This window comes from Pecten maximus, chromosome 9, assembly GCF_902652985.1.
Source record: "Pecten maximus chromosome 9, xPecMax1.1, whole genome shotgun sequence".
Classification (NCBI taxonomy): Eukaryota; Metazoa; Mollusca; class Bivalvia; order Pectinida; family Pectinidae; genus Pecten; species Pecten maximus.
Genome location: NC_047023.1, coordinates 33871527 through 33890921, shown reverse-complemented (window position 1 = coordinate 33890921; position 19395 = coordinate 33871527). Strand labels below are relative to the sequence as shown.

The window sequence follows — 19395 nt, the reverse complement described above, 5'->3', positions numbered from 1 at the left end:
TTGTGTAAGTTGTAAGCGGTCCTGACATTTTTATTGGAGGCCATGTTGAAAATTTGAGAGAGAGATTGAAAAAGCGACGAAATTTTTCTTTTTGTTGGGGTATGAAAAGTAATTGATTTAAAAAAATATTTTTTGATTAGGTAAGTATTTTGATTCATGTTTCCGAACATATATTTATGCTATTGAAACTCTTGCTCTCTGTCACATTTTTGTTTCTCGAAATTTTTCTGCTGTTGATAAACAACCGCAGCCATTGCCAAGACAAAGACACCAAAACAAAGTCCAATATGTTTCGAATATAACCTGAATTTCGTTGAATTTCTGAAACGAAATAATTGGAATTTGCTTGTTATATACATTTAGCTTTGCATTCATGAAAATGACATTGCGGTTCTGTTTTAAAACTGTCCCGTATGTTGCGCCAGACGACCGTTTTATTCAGACTTAGGAATTTCAAAGTAGGTCAGTCGTTGCGTTGTTGATAAATATATAGCCTATGTCTGCATTTATATTACCACTCATAAAAGTTAAGCTACAGATAATTAAAATCAACTCGCTGTCTTATCAACGTTATAATCGCTATTTTAGATTTAATTAATGAACAATGAGCATTAATATATTCATGCAGTTATTTTTAAACTCGTCATATCTAGTATTCTTAAATGTTGCAGTTATTTTTAAACTCAGTATCTATGTGTAAAGCAAGCAGGCCTAAGGTTTTATTGGTCTCGTATAATATGAAATTACAGAATATATATAATATTTATATTTATAATGAATATTATATATAAGATATATCATGCAATGCCAGCTGTGTATAAGGAATGTATAGATTGCACAACTTTCTGTCATATGATCATTGACTGTACGTGTATGTAAAAGTTCTGGAATGTTTTGAAACTGACCATGATCTGATTATAAAAACCAACTCCAGACCAGATATCGTTGACTTCTAGAGGTTGGAAAGGCATTTATTTATTGAAAAATGTTGGTGCTTTGGATTTAAATTGGAGTTGCTGTTTTAGCTTTTTATGTATATTATTTATGTATGTGTATTGTTTATTATGTTGAAATGATAATCAATGACGTTAATGATATTGCAGGTAAAAATTGAAAATGGGATCAGATTTCATAGGAAGTATTGTGTCTCTGGATTGTGGTGATCCCCTTGGGACCTACCAGGGTCAGTTGAAGTCTGTCAATAATAGAGCACAAACACTCACTATATTTAAAGCTTACAGAAATGGACTGAAGTGTGAGGTACAGAATATTACTCTCAAGTAAGTGTGGTTTATTTTTACAGTCTATATATATTGTCATGAATGTTAATTGACTGTTTAAGTTACATTAGAATAAATTATAAACATGGAAATTATTTGTTTGGAATCTGAATTTGTATTGTACAATTAGCATGTATCGTTTATTAACTTCTTTATTAGTTAAGTGTTCATTCATTGTTGAGTGTCGATGAAGAGTTTATAAAATTATTAAATGTATATATATATTGTATTCAAGAATCATAATGACATATATATTAATATCAAAGTCATTAAAATGAAAATTGTTGGCTAAATAATTTATGTTTATTTCTCTAGTGCTTCAGACATCAAAGAGCTTAAAATTCTGCAGTCACCTACTGAGGCTGTAGCTATTGTATCGAAAGAGGCTACACCCTCTAAACTTTCCCCTGAAAACAGTGATGGGGAGGGATGTCCATCCCCAGTCAAGGTGTGTGAGCTTCCTTACACCAACGGACACAGTGGTCAAAATGGCTACACTCAGCGGCCTGGTTCAGCCAGGGACGTTAATAGTAATTGTTATAAAAACTATAGTAGTGGTGGTAGATATAGTCCAAGGTACTGTCAGCAAGCCAATGGGGCTAGTCAGAGACATTCACCAAGTGCACTGACTAATGGTAATGGCTACACTAATGGACAGACAGGAGGACACAGGTACACTCCAACAAATGAGGGTAGAAATGTACGTTTTACACCAACCAAGGAAGATTCCCAGATGAGGCCTAGGAGGAATTCTGGTAAGAAGTGCTGCATCTTTGTTTATTTGAATTGTTTGCCCTACATGTACATCTGTCCATGATTTTCTGGGATTTCTGCAATTAATTATAAAATGATCACTCTCATATGTCAGGGCTTTTTCTCACTGATTTGGGAACAACCTTTCTGTCTCAGTTTGGGAAGAAAATTGGTACATTGGGAAGGATTTTGTAAACTGAAAATTTTGGGAGTTTGGCTTCAATATGAAATAATTTCAATTGGGAATGGGGCCCATTAATGGCCCCAGAAAAAGCCCTGTATGTTTTATAAATCGTCAAATAGAGGACAGCTCTGTTGAATGACTAGATTGTCTGCAGTTACAAAGTCTATATATGTAATATTTTTTCCATCATTAACTCATTATCAGTAGATATATCTGACAAGTTGACTCATTTATATACTACTAATATTTTGGTTGTTATTGCAGCTTCAGATGTCCGCAAAAAGTCCACCACACCAAGGAAAATTGAGGGTCGCAATAACAAGAAGCAAGGGATGTCGAGGGAAGACTGTTTTAGCTGTCCCAGTGACTCAGTGCTACAGGAATTTGACTTTGAGTCTAATCTGGCTCTATTTGATAAGAAGGCTGTGTTTGAGGAGATAGAGAACACACAGCCAAAGACTGTGAACCTATCGGAACCCAAGAAGCCACTTAAATATAGATGTGATGAGAATGTTCTTGCATCAGAACCAGTAGTGCTACAACAGATTAAAGTGCCCACAGGTCACAGCAACGCCAAACAGTTTGTTACTGGTGAGATAAACATAGTACATCTGTGGCTGATAATAGATCAATTCCCTTTGGAAGGATAATTTACTTCAATTATTGAAAAGATTTAAAATAATTGATATAGAAAAAATAAAAATCAATATTATCTTTCAACAATATTATATTTAAGTTTTTGTGGCATTCTGCTGATCTTTACTTATAATAATATTGAAGAAGATGCAATTTAGAAAGTGATGAATGTTTAGAGGTAAGAATTTTCAGACTTTTCCAAGCATTTTCAAATTATGTATTGAAATTTTTCATTTTGCTTAAAGTTGCATTGCCTTTTACAACAATATAATTAATGCATTCTGTAGAGAAAATGTTTCAGTTTGTTTCATTATTGCAGTGTATGTACTACAAAACATTTATTCTTGTTCATACTGCTTTTAAAATAATGTCTGATATTTTGATCAGATGAAGGGTTGGTGGTACCTAGTATCTCCTATGAATTGAGAAGTCGTCTTTTTGCGACGGCAGAGAAATATGGATTTAAGACAGACCGTCAAGTAGAGATGGTAGGACGTTCTGCTAGTGAGATGGTACTTCAGTTGCTTGGTGGGTCTACCAGGTAAATATTCACAAGACATCTGGTTAAAATGAATATGAATTGAAACTAAGGGTTTTCATGAAATACGCAGGTATTGAATATAAGTCAGTTGCTATCTGTTAATTTTTCCATGTACTCATTATTTAATAACATAACAAACCACCTTGTAACAAACAAAGTTTTGAATCTTATGTTTTATATGAACAATGTAGTCTACTTCCACTATATGTAGCCCTAAAAACTGAATTAAATATATTCCTAAAAAGACTACTATTAGACTTGATATATTCATACTATACTATAGTACAATCCTTTTGTTGCTAGGTTAAACCCTAAGAATGGTCATCAGCTTCCCACTGTGGTAGTGCTGTGTGGTCCTCACATCCAGGGTGCCCAGGGAGTTAGCTGTGCCCGCCAGTTATCCAATCACAACGTTAAGGTACATCTATTTGTACCCAGCTGTGTCCAGATGATCCGTGCCATGGAGGATGAATTGTCGCTATTCGCCTTGTGCGATGCCAAAAGGACCTCTAGTCCTTCAGGTAACTTTGTGTAGGATCTCCAACATGTACTTAGTATTTCATTTAGAATTTACAGTTTTGACTGTACATTTATTGATATAAACCTTAACAGAATTACTCATTTCGGGGCATGTGCAACTACTTACATACATAAAAGTACTAGTGAACAAGATTTTAATAGAAACTATATGTAATTCTATTGGCTGGCCTACACAGTTACTTATTGGAAATCTTATGTTTTCTGCAGATCTTCCTATTAAATTAGAAATCTTATGTTTTCTACAGATCTTCCAGTTGGTTCTGTAGATATGATAATCAATGCCATGGACAGCCACGAACAGACCAGCCTGCGGGATCAGGCCTGGTACAAACTACTTGAATGTTGGGTGGGACAGAACAGGGCGCCGGTGCTGGCACTGGACCCGCCTGTCAACTGTGGCGCCGTCACCTTTAAGTGGTGTCTCAGCATTTCACTCCCACTCCCTTTACTTGGAAACTGTGCTCAGGTCTACCTCTGCGACCTTGGATTTCCAAAGAAAGTCTTCAATGAAGTCGGAATTCGCTACATCTCACCATTCAGCCACAAATTTGTCGTCCCACTACACCTCAGGTCATAAGGTTGAATGTGTCCGGCCATAAGGTTTAGAAATGGATTCAGTGTTTTTTTAATGTGTCTACATTTTGACATATGACAGATATCGTTGAAATAATGGGGAATAATGTAGCTATGTTTGGCTTAATACTTGCCATGAACTGTCAGTATTCCGATTTGAAGTTCTAATACAGTGGCTAAACATTTTGTCAAGAAGTTAAATTTATATGAAACACGGAATTCAAAACAGAATTGCATTTAATGTAAAATAAATAAAAAAAGTATTTCGCAATTTCAGATCTGAAAAAAAAAAAATTTCAATTAATTCAAAATGAAATCAAAATGCTTGAAACTTCTGATAACTAATTGACATAATAGAGAGTCGTGATATTAACCTTCTCTTATAGAGACAACTTTGTAGAATGGATGACTTTTTGCAACAAAAAGAGGAGATGTGATATTTTTACCAAGAAACTGTATAGACTTGGGTTTTGTCACTGAAGTGCATGTTGTGTAGATCATGACGGGTGTGGTGGAACATATCAAAAGTACTGAAAGTTTTCATCCCTACATTGCATAATCTGTTGAACTCATATCAAAAGGAAGTTAAGTCCATTTGCTAAAGGTAGGGATAAATGGTATGTGGCTGAGTGCGATATGACAATTGTAAGCCTTCTCATCCCCTAATGATTTTATTTTTTCTGACCTAAATTCCATTCAAGCCATCTATGTTGGGCTCGAATTAAAAAGGTAGTAGAGCCTATTTTTTGGATTGTTTGGTAATAAGGTGTTTATTTTTGTTCCATGTGTAATGTTTGAAAAGACAATGAATTGATCTCACAGATTTCATTGGAGAATGTGCAATACATCATGTTGTTTTATCATGGAGTGAGAACAATTGCAGCCCGATACCTATGTGTTGGGCTAAAGGCAGCTTCCAATAACGAAGAGACCATTCTTGGTCCATAATGCAGATGATGACATTCATTGATAATATATCTCTATATGACCTGAATTTCATTTGTTAAATAGCCATAAGTCATTTTAATTATTCAGGATGATTTTAATAAGAAGATTCCCCTGCGAAGTGGAAGGAAGAAATCAAGTTCCTGTTTCCTCAAAACTAGTGATTAGACTGATCTGGAGAGAACAGTAATCAGGTGCTAAAGCACACCTTCAGTTCATTTGATATTGATTAGATTTTATTTTCTTGATATTTCTGCATGAATACCACTCTGATTCATGTATCATTAAAATCTGTTATCCAGTGTTAGGGATTTTCTGTGATTTGAGGAAAAATTGTGATTTAAAATTTTGATGGTTTTAATGATAATGTTCAATTGTCAACCTGAATTGTTCAGCTTATTGTGAATACTGATTAAGTAAGGTGTCGACGTATCTGGTCATTTTTGTATTCTATTACAGTGTCAGTTCTAAATAATTACTTTTAAGTTGTCATAATTTTAAAATTGGATTATAGGGTTGCATATTGAAAGACTGTTCCAATTTTTAGAAGGCCAATTTTACCAAATTGATAAGTATAGGAACTGCTCAGGTATTTAAAATATTCACGTCTGTTTCTTAAACAGAATTAAAGACATAGATATTAAATGATTAGAGATACAGACAGTACTGCATCGATCCAATTCAAGATGTTTTCACTACTTGATCAAGTCGAAGACATGTTTATGGAAAAATATGTAGATATTATTGTGTTGAAAAGCAACATTGTATATTAGGATATGATAGGTTTATGGGGACATTTGAAAACAGCAAAGAAATTCAAAGGTTGGTTAAACATTCTTTGAAACAATTTTAAACAACGGAAGTGTAGAGACACAAAATAGTGTTAAAATGAATAGGATTTTAATGTTAAATGTTCTGTGATAAAATTTACCTTGATGCTTTGTGAATATATTAAATGTGTTCCAATATGTACACTTTGAATATGCCATTGTTGAGGGAAGTGCTTCATGAATAGAAAGAAACTGCCAAATATCACCCATTGTTAAAATTCTTTCATCCAGTGATTTCTTATAAAATGACCTTTAGCTTGTTTTCATTAAGTCAAGCTCAACTTGACGGTCTTACTTGGATGAACAGATTAAATCAATATTACATCATGCTTGTACAAATTGTTCTGTATTTTACCAATGTAATTCCAGTTAATAAGAGGAAGGGGAACTGTTTTTTTGTAAATAATGTCCAATTTTGTTGAAAATTACTGTAGTATTTTCTTTTGAAATGTTCACCCACATTAAATTTTTTTTTTTTGTAAATATTCACACCATGTCAAAATATAGCAAAGTAATTTGTACAGATGTTGCTTAAAATAGTGTATATAGTATTTTGGTTCACGTAATATCCCCTTATATTGTGACAACACATCATTGACTATTTTTTTCATTTTCTTTATATTATATCCATTCAGTAAGTGTTAGTTACAAGACAACACTTCATATAGGAGTAGATTTCAACCAGTCTTACTCTACTCGCTGTATACATATGATATATTCAAGAAGTGAGCAAACAAAACAGTATCTACAAATTTGTGAATATTTCATGAGTCAAGTTCCTTAATATACCTAAACCAGGAATTACTTAATCGGTTTCAAGTTTTTTCGTAAAAAATGTGTTGTTTTAAGAATATTGCAGTATAGGTTTCAATTTTATTCCATCCTCAAGTTTCTTTGATAAAAGAAATTATCATGAAACAAATGTAATTTTTTCTTAGTAATGATTGTGTAACTCATGATCAGTATTCAGAGTAAAAATAGGGATTTCCTTCATTTGAATTTTTGTTATTAACACCTTTTCCCAGTCAGAATTGGAATATAGGGCAATAATGTTTTAAATTAGTATCATTATGATTCCCACTTATAGATGTATTATTCAATTCAGCAGCATACTTGTCACAATTAACTGTTTTCACAAGGAAAAAAATTGTCAGATAAGACTAGAAAGCCTATTTTTCTAAAATTTGAAAGAGGTTTATTTGTTCCATGTTAATCCTAGTCGTAATTGTCCGAATACATTATGTATAGGGCTGTACAAAGTTTGTACATAGTTTCCTATTTTGTTTGTATATAAACTCCTAGTCTAGGACATCTTTAAGCATTGGTTACATCTTATGAATCAACATATATGCCAGGTATTTTAAGATGATCAGGTATTTTGTATTGGGAATTTATAGGTGAGGCACCAGGATCACCAGGATCACTTGTATTGTAATTTCACCTGTACAAAATGCTAAGAGAATATATAATTTGTGGTTTGCATTCTCACCTTCTTTTGATAGTGGTTGAGTGACTGTATTCAGACACTAGAATATGGTTGACTTATTACCGTTGGGAGTGTAACCATGTTGGTTTTTGTCTGTTCACTGTATTATGAATTTTTTTTCTTTATTTGTACTGCATCTTGCTTTTAGTGGACAACCCTGTTTTCATTACGGATGTCATATTGTTTTTGTACATTGTTTTAAACCAATCATTCACCCGAATCTCCTTTATCCTAGGAATCATAGGCTAACTACAATGAAGGGATTGATTCCGTTCATGGATTTTGATTTGAACTTTTTCTTTTGTCTCTGATGATTTCAAAGCCGACTCCAATATTAAAATTTGGATATGGATTTGGTTTGTCTCCAGTATTGTCAAATGCTATTTATTCTTTTGTTATCATGTTTAATATATTCTTGATCTCCATGATAGGGAATGAATCCTGGCTGCTGTTGTATAGTAGGAAACCTGTTAAATAGATGTTTCATGTTCAATGTCCGTTTTCATTTCCATCACAAATCTGTACAATTCATGAGTGTCTCAGGGCAGAAAAAAATGTGAGAGAAAGGAAATATTCAAATTATCTATATTTAAATTGTGCAGTATGTATTATATTGTTGCTTGTAATAGAAATTTGCAATTAATATTGACTATTTTGATGATCAATGTCAGAAAATCCAACATCAGTGCTTTGTACTGATTAAACACAAATGTACAGTATATTCAGTGATAAATTCAGAAATCTGCAATAAATTAATAAGCAATTCAGAAGTAGGTATCAGATGTAAGTTAAGATGGGACTTAACCTTGTTCCATCACTCTATTTGTAATGGTGAATATAAATCTTATCCATACAATCTACTGACAGCCTTCAAGACTTAAGGATTATATTCCTATATCAGTATTAGAAAGACAAGATACTGTTTAAGGGTAACATTGATAAAGTCCCTTCTTAACAATCTCAAAATTTCATTCACATAGGAAATTATAATATACCAAGACCATGTATGTAATATGATATTCAATATAACCATGCGAAGCTGGCATGTAAAATACAGAAGCTATATATGTGTGGTAGAGTAGAATGAGAGGTTATAACAATGTTTGTGGTAATTATGTTAAGTGTGGGTAGCCTCAGCTATACTTCAGGGTATATATATATTATCTCCACACCTATCTGATATAGAATTCTAAATCATTTTGCTATCAAACCTACTACTGTAAATTCAACCTATTAATCTGTTGGGGACAAACTTTAATTAATAATTCATATTATTTTATTATTTTAAAGTAATTCCAAAGAGAACAGATGTGATGAAATATGTTGGACTTTCATTATTTGCTTTGTATAAAAGTGTAGGTTTTGTTTTCATAGAAATTATGATTATTTGGAAACTATTATGCTGCTGGAAAGAAACAATTATCAAAATCAAAGACTCAGCGTTATAGCCTGGAACAGGCATGTTTTAAAATCACTGTAATGGGTGTGACCCCTATATATGTCTTTGTACTTTGATGAACATATTGCACTATGACTGAATCATCTATGTATCGGGTAGAAAAATTAATCAGCATGACTAGTCAATCTTTTGGTCAAAATTTTCTTTTTCATTTCTCCATAAAAAATGTTTTTGTTGTTGGGTTGGCCATGCTTTTTTCCTGGTGCATATTAATTAGGATATTGTTTTGTCCCTATCTGTACAGAAAACTTGAATTACTATCAACTATCTTAGAAACTCATTAATATACAATAATTAGCTGCTAGAACAGAATTGTTATTATAACAATGTTACATAATGTGACATTGCTAGACAGCATTCTTGCATCAGATCTTGGCCAGTGTTTAACAAATTTATCATTTCTAATCATTTCATCCTGGAAACTAAATCCACGATTACCATCCATCAACCTATATAGCTATGTTCCATGTTTTTAAGATCTAAACTTCTAATGTTCAATTAAAATCTAGATTTATTTTAAAGGGTTTAAGGAAATTGTTCATCAATTTATGTATATATTGGCTTGAAAAACTAATATTGTTATATATGTATACTAAGTGATATTTGTCTCGAAATATCATTTAATATGTTTTGTTTATTATGTGTCAGTCAACTCATGTAATATGTGCATATTTTTGGTGCTCCTATAGATTGTAACTACGTACATGCAGCGTCCTCCATTGTAATTCCATTAACACCCATAGCAATTAAGACACCATATATATACTAATTATGGAGATAGAATCAACCATTTTGTGCCAAATATTTTTTCATTTAATATCACACAAAAAATCACAAAAATATGTATATCTTTTGTCAAGATATACACTCCTAGTAACTGCTCAAACTGAGACATAAAATCTTCTTTTTTGCTGCTTTTAAATTTTGTTTTAACAAATGCTACTGGAAATCAAACTGGTAAATTTGTTTTTAATTCTACTGAGGTATAATGATAATTATATAAATTTGTTTGTGTTGATGACTTTCATGGTTGAACAGGGTGTACTCATAACTTAATGTTTCACCCACATGTAAGTACATACAATGCTCTATTTCAGATTGAGTCTCTAAGCTTTCGGTTAACAACACCACTTAATCAATTATGTAGTTTTACCCAATTTGGTCAAATATCAGAAAAATTGTATGACAATCTGGTTGTGTCGACATAAACTCAAAGTTGAATAACAATATATTGACTGATGTCTTTATCACCATATCCACTTTGTGATATCAGCATATCCACTGTATGTGATATCGGCATCACCACTGTATGTGATATCAGCATATCCACTGTATGTGATATCGGCATCACCACTATGTGAATATGAGCGTATTCACATAAATTAAATGCATTCCATATCTTTATTGTTAAATTACATTAAAAACCAAGCAAAACCAAAGAGTGCTAATGTAACATGATACAGTTGGCTGTTGTTTCCTGTGGTTTAATTGGCTGGTTATATTTGTTTTCAGATTATATATCATAACTAGAGTTTTCCTTGAATTTCTGCCTTATGAGTCCATGTCGTGTATATGTGTCATGCTGTTTGATTGGTTGACTGCTCTTAAATGTGTTGTTTGATTGGTTGTTTGGTTTTAAATGATTGATATTTGATTGATCCTATGTATAATATATAGCATACTCACGCTATTTGATTAACGTTCAAAGTCTTAGATTTTACATAGGTCTGCTGACATATTCCTGTGGAAAAGGGGACTAAATAATGCCAGTCTAGTCGTGTCCAGTGTACATGTGGTTGTGTAAGGGTACAGTGTCGCCTTGTATAAAACTTTGGCAGTATATAGCTCACTTCACTCTCAAGGTCAAGTCATTGTGTACCGTTATTAATGTTTTCATTTTTTTTCTTGTGTACAATGCTGTTGTTTGTAAAATTCCAATAGAAATGTGCCATCTCATTACCATTATCTAATTAACAGTTTTATCATGCTCCAGAAAATCTGCTTTGTGTGTGGTATAGATTTTGATATTATTTTTGGATCAGACTTTGATAACATTGACCTTAACAATATCTATGGTACAGATTCCCAGTTAGTAATATTAAACTCAAAAAACTAAATCTTTTGACTGATTATATGGCAAAAGTAACTAATGTAAAATATGTTCCAGTTCATGAATTTATTTTCCATGTTGGTGTATGTCAATCACCATGAGATTCCTTTGAGAAAATTTGTGAATTAATTTTTATTTTCACACAGTCTTTGATATGATGTAATATGATGATTATTGAAGTCGATAGATTATAGGTAGTATTGTAGGAACATGTTTCCACTGTAATTGTTCTTCCATAAATTCTTATCATTGAGGACTGTCATGTCGGTTTGTCAAGATACTGTTTTTTGTTATAATTTGTATACATGTTTCCTGAAGACGCATAAATAATATGAACATATTTACAGATTTTAAGGATTTAGTTAAAGCTGATGACAATGATTGTAAGTAATGAGTGATGACTGTATGTCATGTTTAGAGATCCTTCAGAGGTAGGATTCATCAGTTACGGAAGATGAATCCTAATAGGGAAGGGAGACTACAAAGGCAAAGGATCCAGGGGAGGGTTCATTGTTGAGCAGAGGTATGCAGGGGAGAGATGATTGTGAAAATATGAGGTTCAGGGGAGGGTTAATTGTTTGGCAGAGGAGTCCAGGAAGGAGATGATTGTGAAATTATGCGATCGAGGCGAGGATTCATTGTTTGAAACCAGGGAAGAGATTATTGTGAAAGTGAAACTGGGATCCAGGGGAGGGTTCATTGAAGAGCCAAGGAATTCATGGGAGAGATGATTGGGAAACTTTAAGATCCAGAGGAGGGTTCATTGCAGAGCTGAGACTGAATTATTGAGGGGAGGGGTTGTTATATAAATATGTGTTAAGGTTCCAGGGGAGGGTTCATTGTGGAGCTGAGGGATCCAGGGGGAGGGGATATAATGGCACTGGATTCTAGGTGAGAGGTCATTGCAGAGCTATTCAGGGATCCAGGGAAGGGTAATTTTTGAGGTAAGAGTTTCAAGGGGAGGGATCATTTTGGAGTTATCAAGGAATCCATTGCTGTTGAGGGATTCAAGGGAGGTGTCTTTGTGGCACTAGGGATTTGAGGGGAAGGATCATTATGGATCTAGGAATTCAGTTATGAGGGGTTATTGTGGAGCTAAAGAATACCAAGGAGTGGTCATTGTGGAGCTGAAGAATCCAGGGAAGGGTTCTTAGGGATTCAGTTAGTGATCAGATGTATACATAAGCAGTTGGGAGAAATGATAATTTTGGAACCCATTATGCATATGGATACTTGACCTCAGGATGGGTAGGGCTTGTATTACCTAACATGGGTTTGGTAAATAATGAGAAATTGGGCTTCAGTACATTTGTAGTTTGGTTCTTGCTTGGTACTGTTAGTCAGAAAAGGAGGTGTCTGATATGGGCAGGTCGTCAATATTGTTGAGTTGTCATGGTAAACAGTGTTTAGTTATGTTGTGGTATTTATAAACATTTGGCCTGTTCCATCAATAGTTGGCATTAAAAGTATCAGGATTATACTGCAATTGGTAGACACCAAACTAGATAGATGAAAATCCAAGTCTGGTTTTGGGACAGTTTCCTTCGGATACTTGTATGCTGATCTTTACCGATACCAATTATGTTAGAGATGTCTATGATGAAAGTTGTATACTGTCTACATCCCAGATTTAAAATGAAATTCAGCTTGGTTTCATAATCATGAACATCATTCCAGCAAAATATAAACTGGACTTATTTGTATGAAATACCATAGCACTACAAAAATTGTCTCTTAACATATTATGTACTTTTGTTTGTGTTTGGAAATGATGCAATATGGTTAGCAATATATTTCCACTTCCAGCCAATTTTGTCGGAGAGGTTAGGAAGTTGGATGTAATGGTATATATGGTTAAGTTGTAGTATCATTAAAGTAGCCCTTAAAGAGCAGGTGGTTTTTAATGTCGGTAACATATCATAGTTTTATATATCTAGCTGTGGTTATGTAATTCTCTTGTTCAGAAAGCCACCAAGCTGACCTATAACATAATGAATATAAGCTGATGATGTCGTAATATAAAGCAGGGAGGCATTTCAATAGGAATTGACAGAAAATAAGATTCAACAAATTTTGTTACGCCTTGACATATTAGCTATCCCACTGTTTTATTATTTATCATCTTACTCACCTTGATTTTACTTAAGAAAGAATCCACACATTTTAAATAAGGGCTTGCCATCTGTGATAATATTTTAAACCATGTTAACATTTTAAATATTTGTTAAGAGAATTATAGTGTGTTCAACTGAATGCCGTAATGTATAGAATGGGCATTATTGACATTGAAACAGTTGGTGGAGAGTTAATAAAATGTTAAAGTATATGTGTGGCTGGATGTAGAGTAATTGTGTCCAAAAGTGATGTGTTTTATGTTAATGGTAGTGTGTCTGTATGTGACATATGGTAATACATGCCTTCGTTTGATGTGTGCGACATATTTTACGATATACATTACGTAATGTGACAATAGTAAAGTATATGAAGAGAAATTCTATGTATTTACATGTATTGAAGCAGTTAAATTTTACCTTATCAAAGTTTTTGTTATAGAAATTCTTAGCACATCTAGTGACACAATGATATGTACAGTATATATGTATATGGCTTGATAGATCTGTTATTTTTCTATAAGAAGAGATGATACAATATGTAGTTAAAACAAAAAATAAAAAAGTATTTCTGATAAATTGCATAATTTGATTAAAATATAACACTTAAAATTATTTACCATTAAAATGTCTAAGTTGAAAAAAGTAAAAACCCTTTATTGAATACAAAAAAAAAGAAAGAAATTTGATCATAAAAAATCATGACCAAACCTGTATATCTTTGAACTATTTTTATTTACTTTTAATATTTTTGTGTCACAAAGAAGGATTTGAGATTTTACGCAGGACAGCGTGATATTGGTGTGCCTTTTGTTTATTGTAGTGTTTATTTTATCATCCAATTTGCCTTTTGTTACAATTCACATTTTTCCATTAATGAATACATTGAAATAATGTAAAATGCTAATACATGTATATCAATACTTCTAATTTGCGCTTTAAACTTAGTACATTACAGTATACATTAACAGTAGAGTTTTGAGAACACCGGATATGTCTTGAAGTTGGGATGTGTGCGCTAGTCTTGTCAAAGATCATTTTTGCATAGTACTGGTTATCAGTTCATAAAGGTAGAACCAATATTGAGATTGTAAGACAATACAATGTATATAAACCAGAGATGTGCTTTGTGTACAACTTGTATATGAGACAGGAATGCTCTTAACTTTGCCAATTTACACATCCCGACAGACATTTAGATCTGTAACAAAGATCATTGCTCAAATTTGCCTGTCTAAACATGGGAATTGTGTAATATAAGTTATACTAGGTAAGTTATACTAGGGCTTTCTTGGCAGACATCATTTGGAAACTGAAGCGTAAGACTGTACTTGTATTTTTTCTAGCAATGGTGGCAAAGTTGATTTATCCAGAAATGGTTTTGTTGACCAGTTTCTTGCATGTGCATATTGAGTACTATATTGTGCTATGAATTAAAAGACCAATAACTGTAATATAAAAATAATAAAATGTTACAATTTCATTCTCAGTTGAAACGCATTTAAATGGAAATCATATGTGAAACTTGAAATAGAATATTAATGTTAAATCTGTTATATTGTTTAAACCGTTAATGGATTTTCGTGGTATGGTACTCTCAATTTAATACCAGAGTCGGCAGAAAATTTAACTGCTGTCCTTTATTCCGTTTTTTTTTCTGAGATGTTCATCTTCATTGGATAGCTATGGTTGATTTCACTACACTATGCACTAGCGTAGCGTAGTGCATTCAACCATGGGTATCAGACGATGGATGTTCATATGAGTGTACTGATCTTATTTTGCCTGGATAAGAAAGATTTCAAATTTTAAAATGGAGACTGTGTCAATGTGCAAATGTATCAAGATGTGGGACAATGTATCCCGGTTTGTAAGATAGTTGATATGTGTGAGGAGTTGACTTAAAAGATATGAAACTGTTGTCATGAATAGATGATGAAAGCTTTTAACACTATAGAGTTCTATGGAGAAAACATTCTGTAAGTTACGAAAGTTTGATAAAATGTCTACGAATCAGGAAAATCAAAATAACTCATTCCATTTGTGTTAATATTCGTATTGATTCTAAAATGTCGCCATATATGGTTGATACTTTGGCGACTGATTAGGGCTGATATTTATAAAACTATTTTCCTGATGAAATACGTCTTACATTTTAAAACTGTCTCTGATTACAAGTTTAAACTAAATTATAATTAGTACCCACAAAATATCAAATGATATAGAATCTTAAAAGGTCTTTTTCCCATTTAAAGAACAAACATGAGCTTGAGGACAGTTTTATGAATAAAGGCCCAGATTTTGTGAGTACATCTTTTTATGGGTCCAAAGTGTATATTATGTTCTATTATGGCAAAGAAAATGTGAAAAATAAATAAGAATTGTAATTAAATGAAGACCTAGAGTAATGATTCTACCTGAATTACTGTATGTTAAACTAGAGAGAGGATATATGTACTTAACTAGTTTCAATCTATGCAAACTTTGTATGGTTGAATACACTAAATCAGTGAATTTCTTCTATGTGTTTTATAGATAGTGACTACAGTTGATATGATTTTATATTTGGTTATTGGTGTGATAGTGATGATAGGATTTACTAATATGTTATAACATTAATGGTGCTCAACCAGGAGAGAGAGCAAGATGATTCCTCTGAAGAATATTGATGTATTGTTTTAAAAAAACCCATCAAAAATAGATAATTTAGACTTGGTTTGAGCCAAAGTTAAACATTTCAGCCAATACATGATAATGATTTATGATTACCTGGTAACTTAAGAAAATGTATGTTGCTTAAATTACTTAAATTAATGTACAAGACTGCACAAAGAAATATTAGGAATCTGGATCCAAAAAAGACATTTTGATGTGTGTAACAGTAGTAACATTAATGAAATATTACTTTTGTTAAGTTTGTTGTAAACAATTGAACAGGCATTATAGAGAGTGATACCTAGGTGTGTTTAGTATGGCTGAGAAACTTTTATGTTGTGCTTGATCCCGTGAGTGGAAGACAAATGATATGTGATCTTTACAAATGTTTGAAGATAACTATGTCCCAAAGTTAATACTCAGTAGAGAAGAAACCAGGTTAAAATCACTGCTGAGTATCAACTTGTAATGCCTGTTTTTATACAATAGATTCGTCCAAAACAATTGATTATTCTATTGTTAGGAATAGGGATGGAAAGAGAATTTTCAAAAACAATTCATTTTTCTATTGTTTGGAATAGAGATGGAGAGAATTTTCAAGTAAAATTTATGCCAATAAAAAAAATCTTATCTGGTACAAATGTTTCAGTCTGATAAATCCTTCGAGTGTGACACATATTATAAATTTTTGAGAATTTTCACAACTTTATAGTTTTAACTGAAATTTTAAAGAAACAATGATTTTACGTTTGAATTTTATTTAAACTATTTATTGGCATATCTTTTCTTTTTAAGAACATGTGTAAAATATGTTTCATCAAGATGCAAGGGAATTGATGAAACATTTTTATCACAATCGTGTGTTTTAAAACAAAATTGCCAGGAACATCTGGCTATAAACCTACTGGCCATTTCACCTTAAACATTTCTATTTGTTTGACTAAAATGGCCATTACGTTTATAAGAGTTATTTCTCTTGCATTAAAAACTGAATGAAAACCACAAATAAATGTTGTTAAAAGATAAATGATAATAATAAGTCTTATTTGATCAAAAAGGGAATTATGTCTTTTGGAAATGTTGACAAGATTATACATATATAAAAGTACTTGCCATAAAGAATATGGGCTTTTATGAAAACAAAAATGATGCAGTTTAATTGTGTTTTATCAGTAACCATAGAAAATTAATACTTTTAACATAATGCGATCTTGCTCCTGAGATTCATTTGATGTAAATGAAACAAAGAGCACACCACATATTAACACAACACACATACACACCACATATTAACACAACACACATACACACCACATATTAACACAACACACATACACACCACATATTAACACAACACACATACACACCACATATTAACACAACACACATACACACCACATATTAACACAACACACATACACACCACATATTAACACAACACACATACACACCACATATTAACACAACACACATACACACCACATATTAACATGACACGTATACACACATACCGGTACACACCACATATTAACACAACACACATACACACCACATATTAACACAACACACATACACACCACATATTAACACAACACACATACACACCACATATTAACATGACACGTATACACACCACATATTAACATGACACGTATACACACATACAGGTACACACCACATATTAACATGACACACATACACACCACATATTAACATGACACGTATACACACATACCGGTACACACCACACACTTAGAATGAATTCTGCTCTTGAGTTGTTATTGCTTAGCTGTACATCCTCAAAAAAGTTACAGTATGGAAATAACTTGATAGAGATTGACACAACACACACATATATACACATACATACACCAACCTCTGTCCAGTTATTAGTCTGGGCAATCTCCAACAGTACAGTTGGTGTACATAAGTCGGTGTGGTTCTACTCCGATCTAGAGTTGTTACTTCTTATGCTTAGTAAGTTTAAGGAATGATAACTCTGGATGGAGATTGATACTTACACAATCCTTATTTACTAACATTCTTGTTTTATAATTCATTGATAAAAATCTGACATTTAAATTGATACAAAAATATGTTTAGATTAAATCTTTAGTACCTTTCCCAGTTAATAGTGGAGGCATTCCAAAGCAAGTAATTTCTTTAAAGATTTAAATTGTTTTGTGTGGGGACGTTTTGATTATTAAAATATAAATGAAAGATATTCAATTATGAAAAAAAATGTTAATGTATCTACATTATACTAGTAAAAAATGTTTGGATATTAAATGTCAGAGTGAAATACCACAGTGAAAACATACATGGTATAATGCACCAACTTCATTGTAAAACAGCTCCAAATTTGTGGTGCAATTCCTTCTATTTACATTTGACACTTTTTATTTTGTTTTTTGATTTATTTTTAATTATACTTATATATAAATGTATTGTGATTATAGTGTATTTCAGTGTTAATATATAGTAAATGCTTCTGTGTATAATATGATCTATTCCAGTGTTTTTAAAAAAAAAATCCTTAAAAACAAGTTTGATTTAAAGATAATGCAAAATACGAGAATTATCAAAGAATTATGGTCACAGTTTGCCTGATTAAAACTTTCTCAAAGTTTACGTACAGCATATATACTATTTTGGTATTGTTACATAAGGAAATATTAAATAGCTGTTCAAATATGAATAAATTGAAAAACTTGAGAATCAAGGTGCTTCTATGCGTTTCATTATAATTTTAGTATATTTGGTTGATGCATAGGCTTGGACAAATCATTGAAGAAGAAATGAAAGGAAAACAATTCTTTACAAAAATATGGACTTTCCTGGTTTAATTTTAATCATATATTTTTCATGTATTTCGAATGACAAAAAAATAAGTAAAATGTATATGAAAGCTGGAATAAAAAGATGTGCATCAGTCAAATATATTTAAAACACTCGTTTTGCATGTGTATGTAATATTTGTTTTGGATTTGACAGAAATCAATGTTTTGGGTAGATATACCACATATTAGCTATGAATAAACAGTATTTAATATGATGGAATGTCTTTTGTAATTATTTATTACGATGGAATGTCTTAAATTTTATTATTGGCTCACTTGGTCCAGAGGACTAAGGTGAGCTTATACCATACCATGCCATAGGGCATCCGTCAGTCCGTCAACAATAACGTTGTGAGCTCAATAACTTGAGTAAATATCAACAAAGCTTGATGAAACTTTGCATGCAGCCAGATATTAACAAGATCTCGGGGTGAGTTTGAAAATGGGAATTA

At 32.3% G+C, this 19395-nt stretch overlaps 1 protein-coding gene across 1 annotated transcript; it reads left to right on the top strand.

Annotated features, from left to right (window-relative positions):
- Positions 1-12: 12 nt before the first annotated feature.
- LOC117335155 (enhancer of mRNA-decapping protein 3-like) lies at positions 13-17238 on the top strand. Its single transcript, XM_033895113.1, has 7 exons — positions 13-140; positions 1104-1280; positions 1596-2035; positions 2482-2808; positions 3241-3394; positions 3698-3915; positions 4180-17238. The coding sequence occupies exons 2-7, from the start codon at positions 1117-1119 to the stop codon at positions 4509-4511; spliced, it is 1635 nt and encodes a 544-aa protein (XP_033751004.1). The 5' UTR covers positions 13-140; positions 1104-1116; the 3' UTR covers positions 4512-17238.
- The last annotated feature ends 2157 nt before the right edge of the window (positions 17239-19395 follow it).

Coding starts and splice junctions, on each gene's coding strand:
- LOC117335155 (XM_033895113.1), top strand. CDS start 1,117: ATGGGATCAGATTTCATAGGAAGTATTGTGTCTCTGGATTGTGGTGAT. Junction 2,036..2,481: donor GAGGCCTAGGAGGAATTCTG/GTAAGAAGTGCT, acceptor TTGTTATTGCAG/CTTCAGATGTCCGCAAAAAG. Junction 3,916..4,179: donor AAGGACCTCTAGTCCTTCAG/GTAACTTTGTGT, acceptor TGTTTTCTACAG/ATCTTCCAGTTGGTTCTGTA.